The 22,582-nt window shown below is 40.0% G+C and overlaps 2 protein-coding genes across 6 annotated transcripts in view; one reads left to right on the forward strand and one right to left on the reverse strand.

Moving 5' to 3' along the window:
* Positions 1–22,582, forward strand: part of LOC137249852 (uncharacterized) — a 352,644-nt gene that overhangs the window by 225,766 nt on the left and 104,296 nt on the right. The window lies entirely within an intron of this gene.
* LOC137249849 (zinc finger protein 665-like) overlaps positions 1–22,582 on the reverse strand; it is a 396,955-nt gene that overhangs the window by 87,197 nt on the left and 287,176 nt on the right. For 3 of the 5 annotated variants that reach the window (XM_067781826.1, XM_067781827.1, XM_067781825.1), the window contains 2 exons: positions 14,538–14,594; positions 14,185–14,460 (listed from right to left, as the gene is read on the reverse strand). The exons of 1 other annotated variant lie outside the window; for it this stretch is intronic. In XM_067781826.1, the coding sequence (XP_067637927.1) occupies positions 14,185–14,460; positions 14,538–14,594 (333 nt within the window). The remainder of the gene's footprint in view (positions 1–14,184; positions 14,461–14,537; positions 14,595–22,582) is intronic. One more of the 5 variants, XM_067781828.1, reaches the window with a different exon arrangement.

The following is a 22,582-nucleotide window of genomic DNA, read 5'->3' on the forward strand; positions in this document are numbered from 1 at the left end:
AACTTCTGGCGTTAATGCAAATATTAGATCTTTGAGAACTTGGGTACCTATTTTTTATTTTTAAATATGCTTACTCGAGTATTCATTATTTTTGACCAATTTGTTTCCTAAGGGACAACTGTCTTTTTCTCTTACAAGTCCTAGATTGCCGGCATTTTTAAGCCTGGTTGAATATTTTCCTAAGTCAATAACTTCCTCAACAATCTGGTTGCTTGTATTACGCTACAATTTTTCTATCCTTTTGGATGAAAGCGAGCGCGACATGTTTAATTGCAAATGTATTTATTAAGCGCTTTATTTATAATAAGTTTCTCTTTGTGACTTTTTATTTTCTTCATTCTGGCTGGTTTTGAAGTTTCCGATCTTGTGGTAACTTTAGGTATTTTGCATATTTCCACTTACGTAAGGTTTTTAGTCAAGCATTAGGGGGACTCATGATAGCATATAAACTTATAAGGTGTAAAATTATATCCATTTACACACGCGGTTATATGAACGCACCTAGTAATACTCTTGATAAACTTGATTTTTTTTCAGCTGTATTATTGGCAAACAAATTTTTTTTATTGTTATACAAATTAAAAAATACCAAGATTAAGTGAAAAATCAAAACTAAAACGCCTTTACTTGCTGGAGATTTCTGATGAAAATGCCGGCTGTAATGTCTACAAGGTTGCATTCCTTTGAGTTTACCGCGTTTACACAATGAAATGTGCGCGTAAATTTATACAAATTGTGTAAATGATTTTTCATACAAAATTTGACAGCTCGTTTACGCACTAGATAAATTTATACGTTTACACACTTTATAAGGCATTTATACGGTTACATGAGTCCCCCTATTATGTTGAGAAAGGTTTGGGGTATAAATCTTCTACTTTGACAGCTACTACTGTGAATTAGCAAATTCAGGGATGCACCTTAACGTTGAGCTAATCGTTTATCAAAAGATTTCCACCGTTTCCGTTGAAACACTTCGAAATATTATCGATAAAGAAATTATCAAGATAAATTGTATCTCGTTTTTAACCGAAACGAAAAGCTTTCGTTAACGTTAAAAACGTTAACAAAAACGTGAATTGTGCTGGCAATGCTATAGCCATGGTGAAGCCGTAAGGTGGTAAAAGCGAGCGGACATGCACACACAAACTCCATGTAATTTGTTTGTGTAATTCGTTGGTGGTACTGTCAAAAATACTCTGAGAAATGTTCGTACTGTCAAAATTCATGAGAAAAGTTGCAATTAGCTTGGCTAATGCTTTCACCTTTAATGACTCCGCCATCAATCAGCTTTGCCAGCATAGTTTGAAATTAATAATCAACATAAACGATTTGATTTCGTTTTGATATGGCAGAAAACGAAACAAAATCATTTCGTTAATTTGACGTTCTTAACGTTAATAAACGAAACGAAATGAAATTAGGCTGAAAATTCAGCCAGTAGAATCATAGGCAGGATCGCCATATAAAAGGCGTATCCTTGCCAGCTATGAAATTAGGCTGAAAATTCAGCCAGTAGAATCATAGGCAGGATCGCCATATAAAAGGCGTATCCTTGCCAGCTATGAAATTAGGCTGAAAAATCAGTCACCAGAATCATAGGCAGGATCGCCATAAAAAAAAATTAAATGCAGGTAAATGAGTTTTGACTTCAGTGAGCGAATTCTGAATGCCCCTTTATTCAAATATTTCAGCTTATTTATATTAAATTATTCTAAACATATTCTTACATACATATTTACATTTAAGCATACATACCTACATACAACTCGACACAAAATATGTACCTACACATCTGTGTTGAGCTGCGACTTCTATGGGAAATGCAATGCTTGCAAATTTGCTAGAATTCAGCATTAATTACCAAATGCATATTTATGTGTTGATGAACATTTAGACTATTTTTGTAGCAGGGTAGCATATTAGACTGATTTAAATATTTGGGATTAAATTGTTGGCTGTTTACACTACCAGGAGTCATTCAGCGAAGTAAGTCGGAGTATGCCTCACCGATCGTGTTGGTGTCGAAAAACGATGGGGAAAAGCGGCTTTACTGTGACTACAGGCGGTTGAACGAAAAAATCGTGTGGGACAACTTCCGAATGCCATTGATCGACGTCGTAGTTGAACAGTTGCATGCGGCAAATGTTTTCACCACACTGTATTTAGTAAATGGATTATGCCACGTACCAGTCGAACCCCTTTCGGAATATCAGATTCACCAGCTGTGTTCTCCCGTTTCATTTTTGCAGTTTTCCGTGACATGATCCAAGATCGGACCGTTATCGCTTACATAGACGACCTTATATTTCCCGCTAAGGACTTAGACGAGAGAGTAAGAAAGTTGAAGGCAGTCTTGACCAGGGATGAGCAGTGCAACCTTCGGTTCAAATAGGAGAAATGCCAGTTTCTTCAGACCACTGTCGAGTTTTTGGGATACGTTATACATAGGCTATCTGGAGCCAAAACAAGGACCGTCGAAAAGTTTCCAGTGCCACGCGATCGTAAAGCTGTGCAACGCTTCATGGGTCTTAACTCGTATTTTAGACGTTTCATAGAAGGATACGCAGTGGTCGCCAAACCACTGTCAGATCTTCTACAACGCGATTCGAAGTTCGAAATTAAGGAAGACCAGCTCTTGGCGTTCGAGCACCTGAAGGCAGCACTGGTGAAGGCCCCAGTATTGTGGCTGTACAACCCCAAAGCTCTGACGGAAAAGCACACGGATGCTTCTATGTGTGGGTATGGGGCGGTCCTTCTCCAAAAGGATGTTGACGATCAACAATTTCATCCCATACAGTATATGAGTCGGAAAACAACGGAAACCGAAGAAAAAGACCACTCCTTTGAGTTGGAAGTGCTGGCCATAGTTGGCGCACTTAAGAAGTGGCGGGTGTATCTGTTGGGATTGAAATTCAAGATAATAACCGATTGGAATGCCTTCGCAATGACGATGCGTAAACGAGATATCTCATTAAGAGCATCTCGGGTATGGGGCGGTCCTTCTCCAAAAGGATGTTGACGATCAACAAATTCATCCCATACAGTATATGAGTCGGAAAACAACGGAAACCGAAGAAAAAGACCACTCCTTTGAGTTGGAAGTGCTGGCCATAGTTGGCGCACTTAAGAAGTGGCGGGTGTATCTGTTGGGATTGAAATTCAAGATAATAACCGATTGGAATGCCTTCGCAATGACGATGCGTAAACGAGATATCTCATTAAGAGCATCTCGTTGGGCGTTCTTCTTGCAGGTCTTCAGGTACCAGATCGAACACCGGAGCGGAAGTAAGATGCGGCATGTGAACGCTCTAATTCGCGTATCCTGCCTGATGCTGGAAGATTTGTTGCAACACCGACTGAGGCAAGCGCAGTTGATGGATCCGTGGATCAAGGTGGTTTTGAAGGTGCTTGAGAAGGAAGACTATGAGGACTTTTACCTGAATCATAGGGCGTTACATTACTTACTTACTTAATTGGCGCTGAACCGTCTAAACGGTTATGGCCGTCCAACAAGGCGCGCCAGTCGCTGCTTCGCTCCGCCAACCGGCGCCAATTGGTCACACCAAGGGAGTTTAAATCGTTTCCCACCTGGTCCTTCCAACGGAGTGGGCGCCGCCCTCTACCTCTGCTTCCATAGGCGGGTTCCGATAGAAACACTTTCTTGGCCGGAGCATCATCTTTCATGCGCAAAACATGACCTAGCTAGCGCAGCCGCTGCGTTTTAATTCGCTGGACTATGTTATGTCTGCGTATAGCTCGTACAGCTCATCATAAATCTTCTTCGATACTCGCCATCGCCAACGCGTAGAGGTCCATAAATCTTTCGAGAAAAGTTTTCTCTCGAACTCTCCCAAAGCCGCTTCATCTGCTGTTGTCATGGTCTATGCTTCTGCCCCATATAGCAGGACGGGTACGATAAGTGACTTGTAGAGTATGATTTTCGTTCGCCGAGAGAGGGCTTTACTTTTCAATTGCCTAGCTAGTCCAAAGTAGCATTTATTGGCAAGATTGATTCTTCGCTGGATTTCAATGCTGATGTTGTTGCTAGTGTTGATGCTGGTTCCCAAATATGAAGTCTTTTACTATTTCGCAATTATGGCTGCCAACAGTAGCGTGGTTGCCAAGGTGCGTATGCGCTGACTCTTTGCTCGACAACAGCAGGTACTTCGTTTTGTCCTCATTCACCATCAAACCCATCTTTACCACTTCTTTTTCCAGTTTGGAGTAAGCAGAACAAACAGCGCGGGTGTTTAGGCCGATGATATCAATGTCATCAGAATATGCCAGTAATTGCACGCTTTTATAGTATATTGTTCCAGTGCGGTTAAGTTCTGCAGCTAGTATAATTTTCTCCAGCATCAAATTAAAGAAATCGCACGATAGGGGGTCACCCTGTCTGCAACCTCGTTTAGTTTCGAACGGCTCGAAGAGGTCCTTCCCAATTCTGACAAAGCTGATGGTGTTGCTCACCGTCATTTGGCACAGCCGTATAAGTTTTGCGGGGAAACCAAATTCAGACGTAGTGGCATATAGGCAGCTCCTTTTGGTGCTGTCGGAGGCGGCTTTAAAGTCGACGAAGAGATGATGCGATAGTTGGTGCATTTTGCAGTATCCCCCTTCGCCTTACCAACTCTTCGCCGCCGTACTTGAATAGCTCCGCAGGAAATCCATCAGTGCCCACGGCCTTGTTGTTTTTCAAAAACAACAAGGGTGTTACATAAAGATCCCATTAAGGAACTAATTGTTGTGCCCCTCACGATGGAAGAAGAGATAATCAAGGTTGCTCATAATCAAGTTCACTTTTCTCCGAAAAGAATCACGAGTAGTTAAGAGTTGTGTTCAGTGCATTTTTGCTGAGTCGAAATCAGGGAAAAGGAAGGGTCCTTAGCGCCAATAGGGAAAGAAGATAGACCTCTGCGGACATATCATATTGACCACCTCGGGCCGATGGAACTGACCTCGAAGCGTTATACCTACATTTTTGTTGTGGTGGACGCTTTCTCTAAGTTTGTGTGGCTATACGCATCCAGGAACACGGCAGCTGAGGGAGTCATAAATCAGCTGAAATTGCAAGCGGCAACCTTCGGAAACCCAAAGCGTATCATATCGGACCGGGGCGCAGCGTTCACTTTGAATGCCTTTAAGGAGTATTGTGAGCATGAAAAAATACATCATGTCTTGGTGGCCACGGGCGTCCCTCGCAGAAATGGCAGCGCAGAAGGTACAGCGTATTCACAAAATGATCGTTTCCACGTTGTCGAAGTTGTGCGCTCGTGACCCCAGTCAATGGTACAAGCATCTCGAGGTTGTTCAGCAAACCATTAACAGTACGCCACCTCATAGTACAAAGGTTTCGCCGTTTAGGTGGTTGAGATGCGTTTAAGTTTGATCCCTGAGCTGCAGGAATACTTGGATGAGGCGGCGATCAGAGATCTGGACACCGAGCCTGAGCAGCCTCGGAAAGAAGCACATGATAATATTGCCAAAATTCAGCAGGAAAATCGTAGGTCCTTTGACAAAAATCGGAAAGAAGCACTCAACTATAAGGTAGATAAGCTCGTCGCCATTAAGCGCACTCATTATGGTTCGGGGCTTAAGTTGAGGTGAAAGTTTTTAGGCCCTTACATGATTACCAAAGTTCTGACACGCGACTGATACGAAGTCCGCAAGGTAGGGGACCACGAGGGGCCGGGAAACACAATCACGGTAGCCGAGAAGAAATGGGAGCCTGCAGCCGATTCGCGGCTTGCGTTATAATTCGAGCCGAATGATGAGTCAGGAGGGCCGAATGTGGGTTTAAGTACTTGAGTACTAATTAGTCAACCAAACTGGCAACATCAAAATTAGTATGTTAAAGGCAACCCTTTAACATAACCGTACCAACTTGACGAAAGAAGGCCAATGATGTCCGACCTACTTTAACTGTCCGTTTTTGAGAGAGATATAGTCCGTTGTCAGCCGTCGCCGCGTTAAGAAGTACAACGTAAGAAGTAAATGTGTTTAATTGTTAACTGCTATTAATAACTAAAAATGGCAAATGTTAAACCGAATGTAAAACAACTAACTAAATAAACATTGTAATAATATTGAAACTAAAAGAATAAAAGCCTAAATCATAAAAACAACTTTTGATTAAAATGAAATCCCACATATAAAGCAACAACATCGATAACACTCCCCAAAGCCTTCAGGGAGTGTCGGTATCGCTACAACAACAAAAACCGCGCTAATTTGAAAAGTTGGCTACCCAGCCCTGTATCGTTCTATATCACCTTGTCCTTCCCTTTATCCCTTAATCTCCACTTCCTTCTCATAATACTTCTCCTCCCACTCCCAAACCGTCACCACTCCATTCACTCGCTCCTCTTCCACTATTTCTACCTTAAAAAAATCGGCCGAACTTGGAAATTTTGCTTTAACAAACTTATAAGGTTGTAATATTTAGGATACAAAGTTTTCTGGATGAGGAAGGGATATTTAGAAAGTCCATTTACAAAATGCGGAATCTTGCGACCCCTATTTGAGTAACTTCCCGTAGTGCTAGATTCTTGAAGCTTAGAACAAATACACAACCCCATGACAATTCAGGGAAAAAAATTCGCTAGGTGGTCCAGGGATCGTGAAACTTATGTCGTTCAAATTTGAAAATTTTGCTTTCGAGCTTTAAGGAACTTTCTGATAACCCAGAGACCTGAAACTTTGAATGAAACTTCGGGCTTTATTAGGTTGCAATATAAAGCATAAAAAAGTTTTCTAGATGGGACAGGGATCGAGATATTTAGAGGTATAAAAAAGTCCAAAATTGAGGAATCTTGCGATCGATTTTTAAAAAGCTTCTCATTGAGCTAGAAACATGAAACTTTACACATAGTTTAGGTAACCTTGACAACGCAACAAAAGGAGAAAACAAAAAGAAGATAAACAATTTTTAAGTACTTTATTTATATAAATGGACCAGAAGAAACGAAAAATCCTTTTTTAAAGAAGGAAGGATAAGTTCGGGGGTAACCGAACATTACATACTCAGCTACCAAATTACAGCTTGCAAAACTCTTAAATTACCTTATTTTAAAAGTGGGCGGTGCCAAGCCTATTGTCCTAATTTTCTATTCTGCGTCATAAAGTCAACCCACCTACCAAGTTTCATCGCTTTATCCGTCTTTGGTAATGATTTATCGCATTTGTTCGGTTTTTTACTTCTGTCAAAATATGTTTGCAAAAAACAGTTTTAAATTTGAATGCGGTCGATGTATTTTTCATAATTTGTTTTGTACAAAGTCACACCTATGCGAAAGTAATACTGTATCGTGTAGCCGTTTTTGGACCTTTCCAGAGTGTTCTACGGATCCCACCACATATTTTAGATCAGTCCATAGTTGTTGCAAATATCTTTTCACGGAAGGCCAATTTTTAGTTTTCGCTTTTGGATTATAGATATCAAGGTCCGAACACGTCTTTCGATGCCTCTGCTGACATTTTTTGACTTTGTTTAGCAGTCAAAACTTCGTGTAAAGTTTGGCCTTTTAGGGAGAAATTTTAGCGCAGAATATCTTACTGCGTGGACGGATAAATTTTGAAAGGTAAAAGATAATTAGTTTCCGCTTTCGGGATCTTAATCCTGATATAAATACGCGTCTTTCGATGCCCCATTCAACCGCTTTTAGTAGAAATTATAAATTAAATAATAATGGTGTAAAACACCCAAAAAATGCCCAAATAGATTTCTGATGAGGATGGAATAACGGCTAATTGTTTCATATTTATTCATCAGTAGATTGAACCAGCAGCAACCAACGTTCTGGCTCAGACGGTTAACGTCGGCTAAAATGTTATTGCAGCAAGCTAAATTTATTTTCGTGTAAACGAGCTTTTCCAATGGCTGTGTGAGGCTGTATGTCAGAAAGCTCAATATAGCACTCACATGCGTTTAATGGGTTGCTTCCAGTATTGTCACGGTCTTAGAAAAAAAGTATCAATTTCCAATCAAAAAATAATTAAAATGTATCAAGCCATTAACTGCAAATTGTTTCTTTAAAAGTTATGGTATTGTATTTAAACGATTTTTAGTTATTTAATAGCGTTGACCTCTTGCCAAAAGTTTGCATGTGCAATTCTTTCGCTTTTAAACTATATTGTACTATCAGACCCAGAAGGCGCTGTTCTACCCCGACTTTCGCCAATCTGCTTGACTTTTAAGACGCTTTTATCTGTCTTTAATAGCACTTCCCTCTCCCTTTCTCTCTTTTTCAGCTTCTCTTCCTCCCTTTCCGTCTTTTTCTCCCCTTCCTCTCCCTATCTGCCCCCATCTCTCTTTCTCCTCCATATCTATATCTTCGTTTGACCCCTATCCTTTCTCAATCTCTGTCTTCTTCCCTCGTTTTTTCCCTTCTCCCTTTCTCTTAACCAAATTTCTAGAAAACCGAAGCCTGAAAAAGTATGCGAAGTATTAAAGTCGGCGAATAACAAAAATCGCTTCAAAAGTTAGATGGTTTCGCTGAGATCGGTCCCTAATCTTGTTCTTATAATTCCTCTTTGTTGCATGACATTAACGATATATAAAAGTACATATGTACAAAAGTAAATAGAATAAAATAAGATATGAGAAAGATAGCCTTTTTTTCTTTTCAAGTAGAATGTAAACCCTATTTTTGTCTATGAGCGCCCCGATTGCCAGACTGTTGAATATTATGCGGTCAGTGATGAGTCTTATTCCTGTCAGCAAATCGTGCATCGTGATAGTGTGTATTTATACACACCTAGACAAAATGCCCCAAGTACCTCATAATGTAGACAAGAAGCTGTCAATGTCTGCAGTCGCATCCTCAGATTGATTTTTTAGAATTGATCGATCTTCAGTTCCCGAAAAAAAAACTTAACAGGAAAAATACTTTCTATGCAGCTGTCTTGGAAATTTTAACAAAAACGGCTGAGTGTATTGATTGATTTGTGAGTGGTCGTGCCCATTGAATGGGGTGAAGCACTGTTAACACAACACGCTAGTGGTTCTGGGTTCCTCACGGAATGGAATGGCGTAGAAGGTTCAATGAGGTCATATAAAATTGTTCCCGAGATGGTCGGGCTAGTACCTTAATGATGCTTGCTACCGGATCGCACCGGTTCTACGTACCGGAGCGACTCGGGATTTTTCCCGACCAAGGGCTGCCATTTCAGTGTAACTCCATTTACTTTGTTGCGTCCCTCCCACAAATTGTCAGCCTCCCAACAGCTCCTTGCAGCGGGACTGCGGGCAGGTATCGAACCCAACCGGGTCAGTCTCCCTACGGCGTCACCAGCTCATACGGCCGCTCCCACTTATAACTGCAATCTCCGCAGTCGGTAGCAATGCCGAGCATCAGCCTCCGCCCGTCTTCTTCTCCCCCTCTTTCCGGCAGCAATTGCGTAGGTTAGGGAAATATACTCTTAGTCCCTAACACCTTTTGCACCACTTGCCAGCACAGAATATATACGTTTGTGCCATCTGCCCAGTGCAGCTCCTGTCTTGGACGGTGCCACTTTCCTAGATGTTCTGGTCTCCGCGACGGCAACCCCCCGATGGATTTCATTGCGCCATGCTGCCAGGCAACAAACCCAACTACACCGGGTACCTCAAAGCTTACTCACGGACGTCCAGTCCCAGGGCCACAACAGCAATTGTGTCCTGGTCTCCCCCAACTCAAGCGTAGTCACCCGCCACTTACCCCTTACGTTGCACTTCAGAATTCTGCAGTTAAACTCTAATGGATTAACTGGGAAGATCACGGAGATAGTCAATTTCATGAAGCGGCATAACATCCGCATTGCTGCGATTCAAGAGATCAAACTCACAGCAGGATCTGCTCTGCATACCTGCTCTGGATATAACTCTATAGAAAAGATCGCGAGAGCGAAAATGGAGGCAGTCTTGCGTTTATCATACACAACTCAGTGCAATACAATTTATTCGATCCTGACATCGTCCGCAGGGACAGTGTCCTTGAATTTCACTGCATATCTGTCCGGTCAGGCGAAGTAAACCTAGAAATCATCAACATCTACATCCTGTCACCTGTTGCCCCAGCGGTTACCGCCCTGACATCAGAGCACTACTCACTGGCGATAATCGCATTATCTTAGGCGATTTCAATGCCCATCACGATCTTTGGAATTCTAACCTTCAGGCCGACAGCAGGGGTGAGATGTTGGCGGATAAAATAGAGGCAAAGACGTTCTGCACAATAAACGGAGACGCCCCTACTCGTATGGTAGGAAGTTGTCACAGTTCGCCAGATCTATCCGTCGTGAGCGCAGGTCTAGTAAACTGCGTCAACTAACAGCCTATAGTAACATTGGCATCTGATCACCGTCCTATACGCCTTTCGTTGAGCGAACCGCCGACTTCATAATTACCGAGAACCGCACTTTCATCAACTTTAAGAAAGGAAAGTGGGACGACTACAAATCCTTTACTGGCAATTGCTTGATGGACACGGTATGTGTATTATGTAAAATGACTTAATCCGATATTAATTTATGCGACAAAGTAATGAATGAAATTGACAATTTGTAATGAAAAAGTATAATTAAATAAAACTTTTTAATTAAAATGAGAATTTGGCTTTTGTAAAAATGTGGCCAGTTGTGTGATATTGGCTTTCATCGTTACCTAGGAATATTTCTTGTTGTACTTATCAAATATTTCAAAGCTGGCATGAATTATGTTGAAGTTTGGATAGTGAAAGGTCTGGTAATAGTAACCACTCCCAACAGACAGAATGAGGTGATAGCATTGATTTTAGTCCTGAAAGTATACTGGCTTAAAGTTTTGATTTAAGTAGGAGGAATTGATAGGTTTATGAACCAAATACTATTTTTACGATATGGAAAGGTTTTACAAAACATGTGTGGGATATCAATTGAGTGTTCTAAAAATAAGTTATACCATTCGGTGTGAATGCTCTCCTTAAATAGCTTAAGACCTACGTCAAAATTAAAATACACGTGCTTATTTAGACTGTTATTTGTGGATGATATTGACTTTTTATCAGCTTTTCGTAGTTGTGTCTGTTAAAATATATTAAAAATATTATACAATGTTATATGGTATATAAGTAAGCTTTGGGTGATTGCAATGAAGAATCTTCATAATACGATTTTTGGGTTGATGACTCCAAAAATTGAAGTTCATCATTTTGGAGCGATTCAAATCAATTGCTTTGCGAGAGCATTTGTGTGATTTTTAGCATTTGAGACACGAGTTTCTCGATTTCCGAGACAAGACCTTTTTGGTAATCAGCATTGTAGTGTTGCTTTGGGGAGTGTTATCAATGTGATGGTCCTTTGCCGGATACAGATCCGGTACGCTCCGGTAAGACAGTACCATTAGGGTGCTAGCCCGACCATGTCGGGAACGATTTATATGGTCACATTAAACCTTCAGGCCATTCCTCCCTCCCCACCATCAAGTTCCATGAAGAGCTTGGGGTCGCCAGGGCCTCGTCTGTTTGTGTTGTGAGGTTGACAATTGGGTTTGGAGAAGCTATATATTGCGCTGGAAACCTGAAGAGTTGCGCTACACAGACCCTTGAATCTGGTATTTTAGTCGCCTCTTACGACAGGCATACCTACCGCGGGTATATTCTGACCCCTAACTCGCTGGGGGGCAGCAGTGTAGTACACTGGATTGATGGTGGTATTGTTTGTAATGCTTCTGTTGTTGTTGTTGTTGTAGCGATAAGGTTGCTCCCCGAAGGCTTTGGGGAGTGTTACCGATGTGATGGTCCTTTGCCGGATACAGATCCGGCACGCTCCGGTACCACATCACCATTAAGGTGCTAGCCCGACCATCTCGGGAACGATTTATGTGGCCTCATTAAACCTTCAGGCCATCCCCTTCCTCCCCACCCCCAAGTTACATGAGGATCTTGGGGTCGCCAGAGCCTCGTCTGTTAGTGAAACAGGATTTGCCGCGGATTGGTGAGGTTGACAATTGGGTTTGGAGAAGGTATATATTGCGCTGGCAACCTGAAGGGTTGCGCTACACAGCCCCTTGAATCCGGTATTTTAGTCACCTCTTACGACAGACATACCTACCGCGGGTATATTCTGACCCCCTAACCCGCTGGGGTAGTAATGCTTCTCTAATTGCTGTTGGTTTTGGTTGTTGTAGTTTGCCTGCTGACAGGCTTACGTACAATCTGACTGAATGAGCGTTTTTTAAAATGTCTGTTAATTTCTTCGTCCTTGTCAAGTATGTCCTGATTTTCCATGCTGAGCGTGTGGAAACTGGCTTCTTCGTCCTCTAAAATTTCAAATCTGTTAAGAGTTTTTGGGAAAGTATTGATCCAGAACCTCACGCTTGGAGAGTTTTTAAATAGTTTTAATTCGATTAATTTGTGCTTCTTTTTCCCATTGTGAGCAGTTATTTCTTTCCTTAGCTGTGTGGTTTGTTCGACCACACAGGATACAGATGGTTGTATTACAGTCTTTGTTACATTCTTCACTTAATGCAGCGAGGCTTGCTTTTGATTTTGGTGTGACCAATACGTCCGCAGTTGTCACATTGTCTTAAAGATGGAAAGTATGGTTGTATGTTTAGTTTCGTGTAGTTATAGAAGATATATTTTGGAAGTGCCTTACCTTCATAGCCATTTTAATCGTTATCGTTGGTACATAAGTGCCTTCTTTTTCACCTTTTCTGGTGAATCGGCTTGCCGATCTGATTTTGATGGTGCTAGAAGCTTCCAGTACGATATCATTACCCTCGAAACAGGTGGGCACACCTCTCACAACGCAGTGTAAAATTGTTGGCTACATATGTATTTTTGAAAATTGCTTTATATAAAAATTGCTTATAGCCTGTAAGTGTGTTATGTCATTAAAACGTAAAACTTTTATTTGTGTGAAAATGTCAGTCCGGAGGTCATTTTTTCATTTTTCATGAAAGGGTTATGTGAAGAATCAATTAAGACGGCCCAGCGGGTTAAGGGCTTGGAATATACCCGCGGTATGCATACCTGTCGTAAAAGGCGACTCAAATACCGGATTCAAGGGGTTTGTGTAGCGCAGCCCTTTCAGGTTGCCAGTCCAATACATAGCTACATCAAACATAATTGTCAACCTCACCTATCCGTGTCGAATCATGTTCCATTAACAGCCGATGCTCTGGCGACCCCAAACTCCTCATGGATCTAGGGGGTGGGAGGGCCGGTTGGCCTAGAAGGTCACATGTGGCCATAACAAATCGTTCCCGAGATGGTCGGGGGTACCGGAACGTACAGGATCTGCATCCGGCAAAGGACCATCAACTCTATAACACTCCCCAAGACCTTCAGGGAGTGTCCTTATCGCTACAACAACAACAACAACGAAAATGTCGCCAAGAAAATTTTGTGGGTATAGAATTATTCCTTTTTTGTCATTGTCAGCTTCAATTGAGGTAGCAGGTTTTTTTTGTGTTTAAAGTACCTGTATGTATGTCATCGTCCATGTTCATATCATTCGAGGTTAATGGGTCTTTATAGCCGTTGTGTGCGGTTGCAAAATCACCTAACCTGACTCGTACTGTCCGAGCATGTGGCCTCAATGTTACAGGTGTCGGCCTGTATTTTCACCAGACCCATTTTATCCCTTGCACTTTTGGTTGAAGCTGCGCGCAAGGGCAGCTTTGTCCTTTTTTGATCGGCAATTCGAAAAAAAAAAATTGTAAACATAAAAAGCCAATATCACTTACTGCCAATTGGTGAGAAAAAATCTAAATGCTAAGAATTAATAGAAGTCGCAAGACTTTAGAACTGTAAATTACAGTTATCTGTGTTGTATGTATAAACTTTGTTTTTATAAACCACTGACTTATAAAAATTCCCGCGCGTGTCCACACTCGCCAGTTTCCAAAGTCCGAATGGGGTCTCCGTCTTCATGAGAAGTTAAGTGTAATCGTAGCTCCGAAGCAAAGGGAAAAGCTAGGGGACAAAACTCACATCTATAAATATTAGCACCCAGATGGCTACGTAAATGCGAATTCAGTGAATTTTTTTGCTTAAAGGACCGTTCACAGTGCTTGCACTTATAGGATTTTTCACCGGTATGAGTACGCATATGCCTGCGTAGGACCCAAGTTCTATTAAATCTATTTAATACAGGCAGAATTAAAAGTTGAAATAAATTTATATAAATATATTAAGACGAAGTTTTTATGACACTTACCGCTTTTCACTAATATCGCACGCGTTTTGGTCGCTTTTTTCAGGTATTTCTGGGTCTTCGTCTTCATGAGAAGTTAAGTGTAATCGTAGCTCCGAAGCAAAGGGAAAAGCTTGGGGACACAACTTACAACTATAAATATTATCACTCAGATGGCTACGTAAATGCGAATTCAGTGAATTTGTTTGCTTAAAGGACCGTTCGCAGTGCTTCCACTTATAGGGTTTTTCACCGGTATGAGTACGCATATGCCTGCGTAGGGCCCAAGTTCTATTAAATCTATTTAATACAGGCAGAATTAAAAGTTGAAATAAATTTATATAAATATATTAAGACGAAGTTTTTATGATACTTACCGCTTTTCACAAATATCGCACGCGTGTTGGTCGCTTTTTTCAGGTATTTGTTTGAAACTAGATGAACAAAAAACACAATTAATCAAGTTAAACAAAGAAACGTATTTATTTTTTTAATTTTAAATAAATAATAGTTTAAAAGAACTGAAAAACACGCTTTTACAGCTTACCGATTTGAAAATTAGACAATATAACACAGAGTTAACGTTACAGTAGTAGAAAGTCGAATAACTTATCGTAAATATTTATTTATTTATTTCAATATTAATCTAGAAAATATAAAAAAAATTTCACATAGATTACAAGAAGAAAAAGCACCTCAAAAAATAACAACCATTATTATTTTAACTTAAAAACTTATTAGCAAAGAAACAATTCATTTAATCTTTGTTTAAATACATCTTTCGCAGAGGAAAAATCAAGATTTCCAGGGTCCATAAGCGAATTAAATTCTTTCAAAGCTCTTAAAATCGGAGCATTAGTTGCGTAATTAGTCCTAACAAAGCCCAACCAGAAAATATCGTGATTCCGTATATAGCAATTTTAAAGTTTAGCGATCAGAAAAATCAGAGCCAAAACGTTTAATGAATGCAAGTGCTGAATATGCCTTAGCAATTACGTAACTCAAATGGCTTTTAAACAGAAATTTGGAGTCGATTACAACACCAAGATCGATAATTTCACTTAAAGTGGATAACAGAAGCCCATCAATATTGTAGGATGTATTGTAGGATGTAAGTAGTTGCGTAATTAGTCCTAACAAAGCCCAACCAGAAAATATCGTGATTCCGTATACAGCAATTTTAAAGTTTAGGGATCAGAAAAATCAGAGCCAAAACGTTTTATGAATGCAAGTGCTGAATATGCCTTAGCAATTACGTAACTCAAATGGCTTTTAAACAGAAATTTGGAGTCGATTACAACACCAACATCGATAATTTCACTTAAAGTGGATAACAGAAGCCCATCAATATTGTAGGATGTACGCAGAAGACAGCGAGACTTGGAGTAGGAGACGTGTGAGCATGTGTATACAGTATCAACTTGAAGTAGGTTTTGAAACGCGAAGATGCAATATTCCGAAAACACTGCAAGATTTGAGACCGTTGAACGACCTTTTACGAAACCATGCTGTTCAATGGAGATAAACCTATTTACTGCAAAATAAATCTTATTTTTTACAATAGTCTCAAATAATTTTGATATGGAGGATATCTTAGCAATTGGTCTATAATTGGCAATATTATTCTTGTTGCCACTTTTAAATACTGGGTTAATAGAGCCTACCTTCCAAGCATCAATGAACTAAACAGAAGCAGCAGAGGGGCAGCATATGCAGAACAACTTTTAAAAAGATATGATGACAGCCCATCAACATCAGCATTTGTAGATGTCTTCAGCTGTCGGATCCCTTCTTCAACATCAGCAAGCGTTAAAGTTAATTATCCAAGATTTATTGGGGAACCAATCTTCGCGAAACACTCCGCATCCACGTCAGTGTCAGCTTCGAAATTAGACTTAAAGAACTGGGCAAAGAGATTAGCAGCCTCAGCAGTAGATTGTGTATCATTGAGATAAACCACAGACGAAATACTTGAGCAAGATTTTCTGGAGTTGACATACCTCTAAAATGAGCTAGAACTATATTTTATATCCACTCAAACTTACGAATATAATTACGCTTAGGATCCTTGTTCAAAAACTTAAATTGCTTTGAATAACGCAAATATATGTATCTCTTTTGAGTCATAGAATTTGACAGCTTGAACTTTTTGAAATATTTATTTCTTAAATTTTTAAGTTTCAACAGCTCCTTGGTGTGCCAAGGAACTTTGTATTTTTTAAGAACAGAGATATTCGCTTTGCATATTTCCTTAATCTTATGCTTAAAAATTTCATAACAGTTGGAGACTTCAACATCGGAAAATAATGTAATCCAGTCAATGGAATCAACTGCCAAATTTACCATATCAGCATCCATATTTCTAAAGCGATAACTGATAGATTCATCAACGGCACAAATAGAACTAAACTCATAGAATTCTATCTTTGGAATTAACGGTACATGGTGAATACCAGGAGTGGAAAGAGGATCAAGGCACTCAGATATTGTATAATTTACGTTATCATTAACAAAAATTAAGTCTAAGATACGAGATAGCTGATTAGAAAAGCTATTTATCTGAGTAAGACCGCAACTCATTAGATTATCTATCAAATAAATTTCGGATATGCTGTTGACATTATTAGCAAAAAGCTGATTACAACCACCAATATAGGACCAATCAATATTTCCCAGATTGAAGTCACCAAGAACACAGATACTGTAATGATCATGAAGATTAAATGCTAGCTCCCCAATATTATCTATATGTGCACTATAAAGCATATCATCACTAGAAGGAGGAATGTACGAAGCACAAATAGTGATATTTGATACTCCTATTACTGACACATATAGCTGCTGTCTCCGCTATTGTCTCGCGTAGCGTTGGATGCCAATCGTTTATTATTATAAAAGTATTCAATACGCTGCCACAATATCGCAGTACGACAAGTTTTTTTTGGCTGCCCTTAAATATATGGGACCGCGCTTACATATGTGTGATGACTTTTCCAAGGTATATAAGGTATATATTGTACATACACCGGATGTTGACGATAACAATATATATTATATACTTGAGCATCTACTAGTGATGGAGTTTAAGTTTCACATATTAAGGCGAAGAACGCAGTCGAACAACAAAGATCTGAAAACTACAAAGAGAAAAGCTATTCCGAAAACCTCATCAAATATTTCAGAATGACTCTTTTATGAAGCCAGAAAATTTGTCTACCCATAAAGGAGGGAAAGGAAATGCTTTGCAACAGTTTTTGTTAAACTCATAGACACATGTGTATCCGAACAGCAGAAAGCAAACTTTCAAAGGAGACGCGGGTCACTTTGGTAAAACTTCGATGTGGATACTCTAATAAGTTATGTAGGGTTCTTATTATTTTTTTATTTATACCTTTATATTGTCTCTTTCATGTTTGTCCCCTCATTTCCATTCGAATTTTTGACCCACGAAAGTCTTTTTCGGTAACTTCCCGCTGAGGTAGACACTTGATACTTAGAACATAGTTCAGAACTGTGAGACATTAAAATGCAAGTGAAAAAAATCCGCTAGGTGGGGCACGGATCGAGATATACAGAAAATTAATTTTAAAATGGAAATTTTGCGATCGACTTTTAAGTAACTTCTCGGTGATTTAGAGACTTGAAACTTAGCACATAGTTTGCGAGTCGATGGCACTACAAATCGTGGAAAAGAAAATGCTGCCAGGTGGCAGACTAATCGAGATAAACGAAAATCCCTGAAAAAACGCAGGAAATCTTGCTATCGATTTTTAAGAGACTTGAAACTTGGGCCGTGAGTCAGAACCCGGTGACAATGCAATACAGTAGTCGTTCACAAATTAGAATGTCCAGAAATTAGAATCAACTTTTTCAATACATTACACGATCTGAAATTAGAATCGAAAATTCTAATTTCTGAGCGTATTTTGTTTTTTTGTTTCAAAATAGATATAATAAATAATAGTTTAAAAAAACTAAAAAAACACGCTTTTATAGCTAACCGAACTAAAAAATAGAAAATAATTTTCAATTAAAAAGAGGTTATATAACAGTAGTCGAAGGTAAAACAATCGTTTATAGTTAATCACCTCAAAATAAAATTATAATAAAATTTAAGTTATTAACAAAATAATTTAATTCAGAGTAAAAAGCGTGGGGTGCATTTGACTACATTTCATATCTTTCCTCTCAGATAGTTGCCAATAGAATGATTGTAACATTCAATATCAAGCACCCCTCGCTTTTTACTGTGAATTAAATTATTCTGTTAATAACTTAAATTTTATTATAATTTTATTTTGAGGTGATTAACTATAAATGATTGTTTGACCTTCTACTACTGTTATATAACCTCTTTTTAATTGAAAATTATTTTCTATTTTTTAGTTCGGTTAGCTATAAAAGCGTGTTTTTTTTAGTTTTTTTAAACTATTATTTATTTTTAATTTTTTAGTTCAAGTAATTTTAAAAGTTTTATTCGAGAGTGATGAAACCTCGAAACGCCAGCGGTCCATCCATGAATCAACCCCACGGAACCGAAAAAGGCCAATAAGCAGGGAGGCTGGACGCGGCCTTTCGCCGAAATTACCAAGGGTCGGCAGATCATTGGCATTATAGACGAGAGCAGCGAAGATGGCAGGATCCCGAAACAACAGTGGAAGTGGATCGAGGCCGCGCTCGCTACTGTGGCCGTTAAGGTTAAGAAAGACAACCCTGGTCCACCGCCATCTTACACCGATGCAGGGTGCTTCCAGGGCAATATCAAGCGAATTGCCTGTGACGACGCCAGATCGGTAAACCTCTATAGGGCCGCCGTCACGCTGATAGGGGTGGTATATCCGGGCGCACGCCTCAAGGTAGAGGAGGCGCGTGATATTCCCTCACGACCAAGGGCTAGAGCCTGGGTTCCAGTGACGCCAACGGACCCAGCTGACATCCTGGAGCTGCTCCAGGATTACGTCCAAAAGCCGGATGGGCACTGGACGGACTCCAGCGCTGAAACCATACACTTGCTTATGGATACACACTTCCCAGCAAGCGCGGGCGTTTCTTCAAATATTGTTAGCGGAGGGTCACCTAATGATTAGCTAATAAGCGAAATCACAGATGTTAAAAGGATTGATTGGGCTTTACAGACCTTCAAGCCCTATAAATCGCCGGGGCCGGAGGGAATTTTTCCGGCTCAGCTACAATATACTGCCGAACTTATAAGGCCCTGGATAAAAGGGATGTTTATAGGTTGTCTTAGGCTTAATTACGTACCAGCATCGTGGAGAGAAGTCAACGTGGTCTCTTTATCCAGTGGCAGGGAAAACCTCCCACTCTAAATCAAATGATTATAGGCCTATAAGCTTATCTCCTTTTCTGCTAAAAGCACTCGAAAGACTCCTAGAGGACTACATCAGGAGTAGGATTGAGCCATCGCTTCTTTCGCAAGCTCAACATGCCTATACTAAGGGTAGGTCAACTGACACGGCCTTGCACTCACTGGTATCCGTTATCGAAAGGTCACTTGACCTAAAGGAATACACGCTGGTGGCATTTCTAAATATAGCAGGTGCCTTCAACAACGTTCTCCCTGAGGTCATTACATCGGCGCTGGCCGATCTGGGGGTTGACGCATGCCTGGTGGAGTTTATATACAATCTGCTTACACGTAGGCAGATTAAAACTGAGCTAGGTGGATGCGTGATTCGCAGACCGGTCGGCAGAGGCACTACGCAGGGCGGCGTTCTCTCTCCGCTACTTTGGATGGTTACCGTCAACCAACTACTACGCCTCATGGAGGCAGAAGGTCACCAAGTTATCGCGTATGCAGATGACATCTGCGTCACCATGCGGAGGAAATTTCCGCAAACTCTTTGCAACCTAATGGAAGGGGCACTATCCAAAATTTCGCACTGGGCCACAGCCAGAGGTTTGGAAGTCAACCCGGATAAAACCGAGCTTGTCCTCTTCACGAGGAGGTACAAAGTACCAAATCTTACACCGCCAAGAATTGGGGTTATGTCCTTAGCGTTTAGCGATCAAGTCAAGTATTTGGGAGTCATTCTGGATAGGAAGCTATTATGGAGTGACCATATAGTGGAGCGATCCAAGAAGGCAGCAGCAGAGCTGTTCACCTGCAAGAGGGAAATTGGCACCTCCTGGGGATTCTCCCCTAAGGTGACCTACTGGATTTACACAGTCATTGTGCCCCCGATTCTTCTTTATGATGCCTTGGTCTGGTGGCCTGAACTAGCTAAAAGTACCTATCTTAGAACGCTTCAAAAGGTGCAACGGAGTTCGGAGCTCTGCATTACCGGGGCTCTCGGCCCCACTCCAGATTCCGTTACATAGATACATGGATACATAGATACATAGATAGATACAGGCCAAGCTAATAAAAGCGTGTTAAAAAGGACTCCAGTATGCTCTTTCGTAGATGTGCCATCCATCCACTTCTATCATTAATAAAGGAATGCGTTTTTCGCATTATGTGCAAGGTTTCAAATCTATGGCCATTTGGAGTGGTCATAAGTTAAATTGACTTTATGTCCGTTAACCTTATGCCACCCCACCATCATATTATTGCATTGTTATCGAGCCTTGATACGTGTGTAAAGTTTCAATCAAACTTATGGCCATTCAAAGTGGTAATAAGGCCAATTGACCTTGTGGCCGTTGACCTTGTGTCACCACACCATCACATTAATGTATTGTCATCGAGCCTTGATACGCGTGCAAAGTTTCAATCAAACTTATGGCCATTAAAAGTGGTAATAAGGCCAACTGACCTTATGGCCGTTGACCTTATGTCACCACACCATCACCCTAATGCATTTTCATCGAGCCTTATACGTGTGCAAAGTTTCAATCAAACTTATGGCCATTCAAAGTGGTAATAGGGCCAATTGACCTTATGGCCGTTGCCCATATGTAACCACACCATCACATTAATGCATTGTCATCGAGCCTTGATACGTGTGCAAAGTTTCAATCAAACTTCTGGCCATTCAAAGTGATAATAAGGCCAAGTGACCTTATGGCCGTTGACCTTATGTCACCACACCATCACACTAATGCATTGTCATCGAGCCTTGATACGTGTGCAAAGTTTCAATCAAACTTCTGGCCATTCAAAGTGATAATAAGGCCAAGTGACCTTATGGCCGTTGACCTTATGTCACCACACCATCACACTAATGCATTGCCATCGAGCCTTGATACGTATGCAAAGTTTCAAATTAATCAGACCGGTGAAAATTAAGCTCAAAAGTTCCGTTACATAGATACAGGCCAAGCTAATAAAAGCTTGTTAAAAAGGGGAATCCCCAATTTATTCATGTTACGCTCGGTAGTCGTTGGATTTTCGTCGTGGTTCTGTACAGTTTTTGTTTGTTTCTTGGCATTGTTTGTTTAAAAGTAAAAGTAATTCGCTGAAATGTCAAATAAACGTAAGAAAAATACTTTGTCCGTGGAAACCAAAGTTCAGATATTAGAAAAGCTTGACGAAGGTGTTCAAGGGAAACGGTTAGCCTTAGAATTTGATGTGGCGCCATCTGCAATCAGCTATATCAAATCGAATAAATCATAAATTTTAAACGCTGCTTCTAATACATATCATGAGGCTAACAAAAAATCATTGCACATCGGTGAATATTAGTTATGAAGTTTTTGATTAATTTTTGGCTTTTTTAATCGATGTCTTATGTATTTTTAATGAAAAAATATAATTATTGTAATTGTAGTTTTTGTTTTTTGAATCTTTTTTTGATTTAGCGTATATATACATATATGTATATTTAAAAAAAAACATGTGATATGTATTGTACTGGATTGTTATCTTATGTTTTCTCGTTTTAATGAATAAAATTTAATTAGACAAAATTTCATTTTAGTTTTTTAATGCAAATTGACTGAATTTTTAAGGTTTTATACAAATAAAAAAACGTCCAGGAATTAGAATTTTTCAGAAATTAGAATCGCCCTAAAAACAAAGTGGTTCTAATTTGTGAGCGTCTACTGTATTTCGCTAGGTGGTGCATGGATAGAGATAAAAGAAAATTAGTTTTGATTTGGGAATATTTCAATCCATTTTGGACTAACTTTCCGGTGACCTAAAGTCTTGAAACTTGGCACACAATTCGAGGCTTGGTGACAACACAATTTAAAGAAAACAAAATTCCGCGCGCTAAGTGAGATAACTACAAATCCTTGAAAAACAAGGGGAATTTTGCAATCGATTTTTGAGTAACTTACCGGTGAGCTGGAGATATGAAACTTGAGCCGTAAGTCAGAACCCGGAGACAATGCAATATTTTATCAAAAAAATTCCGCTATGTGGCGCATGGATCGAGATATTAGGAAAATAAATTTTAATTTGGGAATATTTCAATCAATTTTTAACTAACTTCCCGGTTATCTAGAGACTTGTAACTTA

This window comes from Eurosta solidaginis, chromosome 4 (genome assembly GCF_040869045.1).
Source record: "Eurosta solidaginis isolate ZX-2024a chromosome 4, ASM4086904v1, whole genome shotgun sequence".
In the NCBI taxonomy this organism is placed as follows: domain Eukaryota; kingdom Metazoa; phylum Arthropoda; class Insecta; order Diptera; family Tephritidae; genus Eurosta; species Eurosta solidaginis.